This window comes from Mustela putorius, unplaced genomic scaffold (assembly GCF_011764305.1).
Source record: "Mustela putorius furo isolate JIRA1106 unplaced genomic scaffold, ASM1176430v1.1 tig00003836_pilon_pilon_pilon, whole genome shotgun sequence".
Lineage (NCBI taxonomy): Eukaryota > Metazoa > Chordata > Mammalia > Carnivora > Mustelidae > Mustela > Mustela putorius.
The window spans coordinates 33,669,297-33,677,633 of NW_025421989.1; the positions used below are offsets into that span (position 1 = coordinate 33,669,297).

General features: G+C 40.2%; 1 protein-coding gene across 1 annotated transcript; it reads right to left on the reverse strand.

Annotated features, from left to right (window-relative positions):
• Positions 1 to 2,608: 2,608 nt before the first annotated feature.
• On the reverse strand, positions 2,609 to 5,627 carry LOC101688557 (ferritin light chain-like). Its single transcript, XM_045089458.1, has one exon. The coding sequence runs from the start codon at positions 4,113 to 4,115 to the stop codon at positions 3,561 to 3,563; it is 555 nt and encodes a 184-aa protein (XP_044945393.1). The 5' UTR covers positions 4,116 to 5,627; the 3' UTR covers positions 2,609 to 3,560.
• Positions 5,628 to 8,337: the final 2,710 nt, after the last annotated feature.

Sequence of the window (8,337 nt, forward strand, 5' to 3'; positions counted from 1 at the left end):
TAAACATGTTTTCCTCTTCAAAAGAAGTAGCATTTTTAGCCCAACCCTTTAAGAGTATACATCTCTGTGGAGAGAAACAGTCAACTGCACAGTTTCCCCCAAAACTAGAGTTTTCAACAGGCCCTAGAATAAAGAAGTACAAGGCCTCAGCAATGCCTGGGGTTTTGACTGTGCCTATTCAGTCTCTGCTCCCTCATGCTGAATATCCAAGGCGACCAAGAAGTGGAAGGAGGAGGATGTGTGGGTGAAGAGTGGGCAGAGAAGACTCCTAAGAATTGGAAACTATGCAAAGTGTAGCAGCCAGCAGCTAATTAGCTTCAGCTCTGAAATGACCCCTTTGTGTGGCTTGTCCTTCCTGAGAGAAAGGTTCAAATGCTGTCATGCCTGTTTTTAGCAGCATGGTAATTAAAACAATGAATCCCAGGTCCTCAATAAGGTGGCTTCGCTTATCGGGCTGAAGAGAGAATGGTCATCCTTCATTTTTTCCCCCTTCCTACTCACTGAACATCACATCCAAGAAATGAGAAAGTTCCTACATTTTACTTCTACACATAGGGCCTACTTAGAGAGAGGAATGACGACATTAAGGAAGATTCTAGAATCTACAGTTGTCTATCTTTCTAAAACTGAGAAGCAAACTTGAGATGTTGCTATCACAGCTCTTTATGAAGCTTGTTGGTTTACAAAGTCAGCGGATAAGGATAGCTAATGATTATTGTGTATTTAGAATGTGCTAGGCCACATCATAGAGTTTTTATTCTCTGTTTCTTAATCTTCCCTGAAATCTATGAGTTGGGTAGTACTGTCTTTATCATAATCCTGTCCAGTTTGTCAGATGAGGAAGCTGGGACCAAGAAAGGTGAAGAGACTAGACTATGATGAGTCAGAGTAGAGGCAGGATCTGAACACCAGCAGTCTGGCCCAGAGCCCACTGGTCAACCACCATGCTACCTGTATTTCAGACGCCAACTTGCCTATAATCTAGTGGGTATCATAACACAACTAAGAGAAGATGAATCCTTGCCAAAGGAGTGGTTCAGGTTCATCAGGAAAGATTTCACAGAAGGCAAATTTAAACAAGGCTGAAAGGTAGACTGAGTTTGATTTGGTGAAGAGGGTTATGAAGGGCCTACCAGGGAAGGGGAGCTACATGAAAACTATAAGTACTGAGACAAGAAACTGAACACTTTAGATCTGGCAGAGTGTGCCTGCAGCCATTCTCAGAAGACCTTTATCTCCTAGGCCTCATACTTCTTCTTCTTCTTCTTAAAGATTTTATTTATTTATTTGGGGGGGGGGCATAAGTGGGGTGGGGGGGAGAAGAGGCAGAGGGAGAAGGAGAAGCAAACTCTCCCCTGGAATCATGACCTGAGCCAAAGGCAGACGCTTAACCAACTGAGCCACCCACACTCCCTTAATATAAGGAATTTTGTCATAGCCTATAGGAATCATTTATTATAACTCTGTGCAAGTCTGCACGTGTGTGCGCGTGCACACACACACACACACTGTGTGGTTAGCCATAAAGGAAATCACTGTGGGACCTGTTTCCAAATTAATCTCTAGAGTTTTAATGTTATCAACTCCTCATTTTTCCACAAATAAACTTGCCAAGAACCTTGTCATTTTTAAAAGCAAAACTAACATGTTGTCCATATGTCTTTGAATCATTTATTGTCTGCCCTGCAAGTTGCTATTTTCCAAGAATTATGTGATGACCAAAGATAATTTCAGCCTATTTGGGAGACTTCATAAAGCTTCCTCTTAACGGTCTCATTCTTGACATTGAAGGACACTAATAAGTAATGACAAATATGATGTGATTATTTGGAAATAAATGTATCTTTCTACCTAAATAATCTACCTCAGATTACAGTCTTTCATTTGATTTCACAATATTAGGTGGTTTTTTCATTCTGATTAATGTGTTTAGTTTGATCACTAATTTGAAAATAATTTTAAGTGCATATTTTAAGTACAGAGATCCAAGCTTTAATTCAAATCTGAAAATTGTTAACTGCTTCCTTATATCTCTTACTGCCAACTACAAGCAAATGGGCAAAATTCTTTTCTTCAGGAATAACTTTTCCAGTATATTCTTTTTTATTATCAAAAAACTTTGCATGAAAACAGGAAGATAAGGTTTTCTCCTTAACTGAGCAGAAAAATTGTCCCAATCTCTGTAAAATATTCTTCATATGCCTCTGACCCTTGTAAGATAAAAGAAATGATAGTATGCCTTTGGTCTTCCTGCTCCAGGAAGGAAAGGTGCTGTAGGAAAAGAATTGATTTTTTTTTTCACTTCTGTGGTTTGAGAACAAGTTATAATTCCAGGTTTGCAAAGTGCAAGGAAAATAATACACAATTATTATATTGGTATCTGTGGGACACAAATGTGTGCATTTCATAGAAAAGAACTCACCAGAAAAATGAAGAACGTTTTTAAAGGAATGCCATATTTTACTGCTTCTCTTTCTCTTGGCTTCTGGAATTTAACCTCCATCTTGACCCACCTCCATTCTAATCACTTGGGCTCTGTTAGTGCTTCCTGAAAGTTATCTTCTCTTTTCTCTGAAATGAACTGCAGAGCCATTTTTAAATCAGCATATTTAAAGTTTATTTATCTATTTATACACAACCTTGTTCTAGAAAGGGCTTAAGATGGCTTAAAAGGATCCATAACATACACCAAGAAATTAGTAACAGCAGAATCAGAAATGAAGCCTGTGTAAAAATGCTTATACAATCCTACTTTTTTATTCTGGGTGGACCACAAATTTCGCTCTAAGCTTTCTCACAGGCAGTCAGAAAAGGAAACTTAATTAGTTACATCATTTACAGTGTCCATAAAACAAAAACAAACCAATTACCCAAGCGAAGAACTCTTATTCCTAATACTAAGACCAGAAAGAAATTTCTCCTGAGAGGCTTCCTAAAGAGGTCAGTGCATGATGTAATAATCAGTGTTCTTAGTAGCAACCTAATTGGAGACACAAAGATGAATTTCGCAGGGCTTTTTCTTATTATATTCAATATACCAGATGGCATCACAGCAACTTGAAAACCAGGAAAATTGATTTTATCATGAGTTTGAAGGTTGGGGGAGGGCACAAGATGATATGGTCAAGGTACTCAGCTATCTCCTCTGCTAGGCAGAATCAAAGGTAAATTTTAAAACAATGAAGCTTAGTCTAGTACCGAGAATGGTTTCAGAGAAATTCTAAAATCTCTAAAATTGTATGCATCTTATGAATAGGCAAGTTCATTTTTCTTGAACATAGATCCTCAACATATACAGAAAATTCACAAAAGTTAGGTACATTTTCTTTTGAAAATCTAGAGAATTAAACATACTACAAATCCTCCATCCTATTCTGCATATCCCTCCCACCCCCTGCAGCCTAGCTTTTTTTCCCCCTCAGCACAAAGAACCTTTTTTGTTTCTATTTGATCTCACAACTTGGACAAGGGTTTCATCATGGTTAAAAAGTTGCCTCCTGGCTGGAGAAAGAGGCTCCAGCAGAAATCTCCACACCAGGGAAGGCAGGCGGATGGGTTGCTCAAAGACTGCTGGGCGCAGGAGTCTCCTCATCAGACTTCAGGGTGAGCTTTCCGAAGAGATACTCACTCAGCCCCCCTTGGGGGTTGGCCAGCCTGCGGAGGTTAGTTAGGTGGTCACCCATCCTCTTGATGATCTTCATCTCCTCTTCCAGGAAGTGGCTCTCCAGAAAATCACAGAGATGAGGATCTGCGTTGGCAGCACCCAGGGCATGCAGATCCAGAAGGGCCTGGTTCAGGCTCTTCTCCAAGACCATCGCAGCTTCCATAGCATCCACGCTGCTAAGCCACTCATCTTCGGACAGCTTCTGCTCATCCGGGAGAACGGGGAAGTCGCTCCACTGGCTTTGCATCTTCAAGAAACACCGGGCACCTTTCTGCTTCTCCTCAGCCAACTCTTGGAAGAAGCGGCCCATGCCGTTCAGAGCTACATTGTTACCTTCAAAATAAAAGCGCAGATAGAGGTAGGTGGAGGAGGCCTGCAGATGCAGGTTGATGAGGTGCTGGAGTGTGGCCTCCACCTTGGCAGAAAAATTCTGGCAGATATGGTCGCTCATGGTTGGTGTGCAGTGAGGAGCTAGGCACAGAACCTGATGTTTGCTGGTCCCAGAAATCGAAGTCTGGGATAGCCAACAAGATGATTCCACCAGAAGTTGCTCATGGAAGGGGAGGGGCTTAAGGGTGGTGAGAAGTCGGCAGGGATACGAGGAGGTGGAGAAGGGGCGGGAGCACCCAGTCTGTTCAATCTAAGACACAGTTCTAGGGGGCCACTGTGTGCACTCTGAGTTTAGCTTTTGATAAGAATTGAATTCTTATTTCTTTCCTAATTATGAGAAACAAGTCTTTATCTCTCATTTTGTCCCAGTTCTTCCCATAATTCCAAGATGAGGTAAGAAGGTCCATGGTAAGAACATTAAATATTGATAGTGAAGCTCCTCCAAAATTCATTTCTTCATTTGTGATTTGAAACTCCTTTGTTTCTTACTTTAGAATCTAAAACAATATATTGTTTCCTGTTACTAATCCCTCATTGAGAGGGTGACTGTTAGTTCCAGTTTGCCCTGAGCAGTCTTGTCCTTGTGGAATTAGTAGTGTTACCTAATAAAAAAATAAATAGTGCCCCCTTTCACACTCAAAAGCATCCCTGTTTGGAAAATACATTACATGGTCATCTTACTTATTAAGAAGTTCAAGATCCACACTGTAGAATGAGAAATGGAGAGAGCTTGCAAGACATTGAGTTGGGACATAATTCATTTCTATTCTATTAATTGATCACACTCTAAGAATCCCATTAAATTTTCTACTATTCAGCCTTCATTATTTTTCATGTGTTGATACATTTGTTCCTTTGAATAGAAGTTCAGCTGAATACTATTTATGTGCCGGGTGTCTTGTTAGGTACTGGGGCTTCTTGTGATTACCCAGATATTCCACCATTAACTGAAACATGTCATGTGAAAGAGCACTAAAGGTGAAAATGTAGACTTATGAATCCTACCGGAATAGAAAATAACCCATATAGAAAGAGTTAGCTATTCTCAGTCAGAAGATGAAGGCAGAACTAGATGTTCTCATAGGGTCTCTTCCAGTTTTGTGATTTCATGCTTAGCATTTTATTTTCCTAAATACCACTTGCCTAAGGCTGTTTCACTATTAGAACACTTTCATGTGTTTTCTATCAAACAGGAAGGCATATTCTGCTCAGAGTAAACAATATTTGAACCCAGAGAGGAGAGTTTTGCTCTAAATCTTGGACCCACTTCTAAATGAAAATAAAAATTCATTCTTTTGAAGTTACTTTCAAATTTTATTTTCTATGTTGCCGGAAACTAAGATTTTAAAATTTCAAAAAGAGTTCTGCAGTCCCTGTTCACTGCTTAAGCTAAAATATGAGCACATATCCTGTATCTACATACAGGATACATTGTAACTTTTTTTCATGGAGGGTTGTTGTCCAAAAATGTTCTCATGTTGCATTTGAAGTTTGCAAAAACTGTTAGAATTCTGGAATAGCACATTCTTCAATCCTGGAGGGAACTGGGTAAAGCAGCAGTAGTTCTGCAGCCTTTCTGGCCTTGGTTCTAGGGCAAAAAAGAGGCTGGGAGTGAAGATTAGGGGGAAAAACAAAAACTCAAACCCAAGAACAATCCTTGCACCTACTCACATAGGAAATACATTATACAAGAAGGAATATCCTCCAAATGATTGCAAAGAGAATGTTCATTTTCTACCTTGTGCATAAACCATTAATCATCATACTGACCTTGTAATAAGAAAATGCTAAGCTTAGAGAAAACTTCACCATATAACATATTATCTGTATTATAGCATGTCGGGCTCATTGAATATATTTCAATTTCCTATATATTTATTTATTTTTCTAGGAAGTGAAAAATGTCTATATACACCTTCTCAGATGAGATAGTTTTCTGCCTTGTGAAAATGTTAACAAACCCTTCCCTCATCGCTTTAGAGAGAAGAGAGTCAATGTACTCTGATGTGTGGTTAAGCACGTAACTGTCAGAATCAGACCAATGTGGGCTCAAATCCCAGCTTTGCCACTTCCTGTGAGTCTTACCTGAGGTAGGTAGCATAAGCTCTTCGAGCCTCAGCTTTCTTGCCTGTAAAATGGGACTCTTACTATCTCATAAGTATACCACAAGGATTAAATGATACACAGGAGAAAACACTGCCAAACAAGTAGAAAGCATTCAAAAATAGTGCTGTATCGTCAATGAATTTTGCAATAAAATTGTGGGAATCGTCTCAAACCCTAGTATCAGATTCATCCCAACAGGTTTGTTTTTTTTTTAAATAAATTCAATTAGCCAACATACCCTAATAGGCTTTTGATCCAAGTTTCCTCACCACCAACTTGTTTGGTTGAATTACTATTCTCAACGGCAATGTCCTTTCAAGTATGAAAGCACCGAGGCATAACCTTGGGTGCCAACGATTTAATTCATTTAAAACTTGAGGAAAAGAAGCTTCTCTTCTTTCCCTTGCCTGACTTAGATTCGACAACAGCTCCTGAGGTCCTCTGTGGCTTTCTCAGCTGTGGAGGCAAGGGGAGCAGTGCCTAGGCAGCAGAGGTCTATTTGTTTTCCCATTTCTCCAGCCCAAGGTTACCATCCACTACAGCAAGAAACATCTAGTGAACACCTACTTTATAGGTGAGGATAAGATTATGGAACATCCCATGTGAATAATGAATTCATCTCCTCTCCCACTTAAATGTAGACTTTGGAATGCTTATGTCTTGGGTCAGATTCCCCAGAAGCAGACCTTGAAATGAAGACTTCTATGCAAGTAGTTTATTGGGAAAGTGCTCCTGGGGGAAACCAAAAGAGAGTGGGGAGATTAGCACAGAGAAAGAAAGGATAGCCAAGGAGCAAGGCTGCAATTTCAGGAAAAGTCTGAGCTTCCTAATAATCTTCAGGTTTAGCTTTGGAGTGTAAATTACAACCAGCGTTCATTTCAAGGGAACTGGATTTCCATAGTCCTGTCCATTGGCTATGGGTATCCCCAGGGAAATATAAATTATACAGGTGAGGAAACTCCAGTAGCCCAAGGGAACGCCAATGGTCAAAGCTCTGTCCAGGTGGTAGTCATTAGCAGAAAAGCACACCGGAACTGGGTGCTGAGCACACCAAACTAGTTAAAGCGATCAGACAGGGTTCTGGCAGGGTCTGTATAGTATCCACACCAGCCTGCTTCCCTACTTGACTTTGGAAGGGACAGTGGAAATGAGAAATCCCAATTAATAGATTTTTATGATGAATCCAACTAATGAAATGAAGAGATGACCATAGGTATTAACCTATACGTATATCTCTTTGCTACTTCTATTTATAGGGAATACAGGGGTTTTGGAGTCTACATCTGAAATCTCTTCTGACAACACTAAAAATCTGGAACTCTTTTCAGGGGTCTCATTTCCCCTCCAGGGCCCACATATTCAAGGCCAAAGCAGACCCAAAGCTCCAGCTAAGAAAGTATTTGCATGTTTTATCAGATCCTCTGCTGTAACTGACAGCACTCCTTCTATTGGAACCACATATTGATTTGTTTAATAGCTGCACAGAAGTACTTACAAGTGAAAATGTCCCTAACAACCCAGAAACTGACAGGCTGTGAAATGGCTGCTTAAGAACCTGTCATCCAAACTGAACTCACCTGAAAACTGATGTTATACAAACAGCAAAATGGTCTCTGTGTGCTTGTCATTTTTTTAAAAAAAGGACCAGTAAGGGGTACAATTTAGTTCTGGGCTGTTCATCTACTGTAGACAAGGGACAGCTTGACACGAGGCACAGTAGTAAAACAGAAAGAGTTCATCATTTTTCTCTCCCACAACACACACACACACACACACACACACACACACACACACACAGCCTCCTTCTCATTCCACTTGCAACCCCAGGAAACTCTGAAGCACACTGAGAAGCTTGTCTACAGCCTGGTCCTGCAGGTCCACCGTGCAAAACCTACCCTCCCTGTGCTTCCCATGGGAACCTCAAATAAGCACTGATTCTCAACGAGGGATGATTTTTGTTCCCCAGAAGACATGTCTGGAGAACAATGTCTGGAGACAATGTCTGAAGACAATGTCTGGAGACATTTTGATTGTCATAAGTAGAGGGAGGAGCCTCTTCTACTTAATAATGGCTGTGTAACTTTGGGCAAATTATTTAACCTCTCTGAGTCTTAATCCCTTTAACTATAAAATAACAGTAATATCATCTACCTCTTAAGATTACTCTAAAGATTACA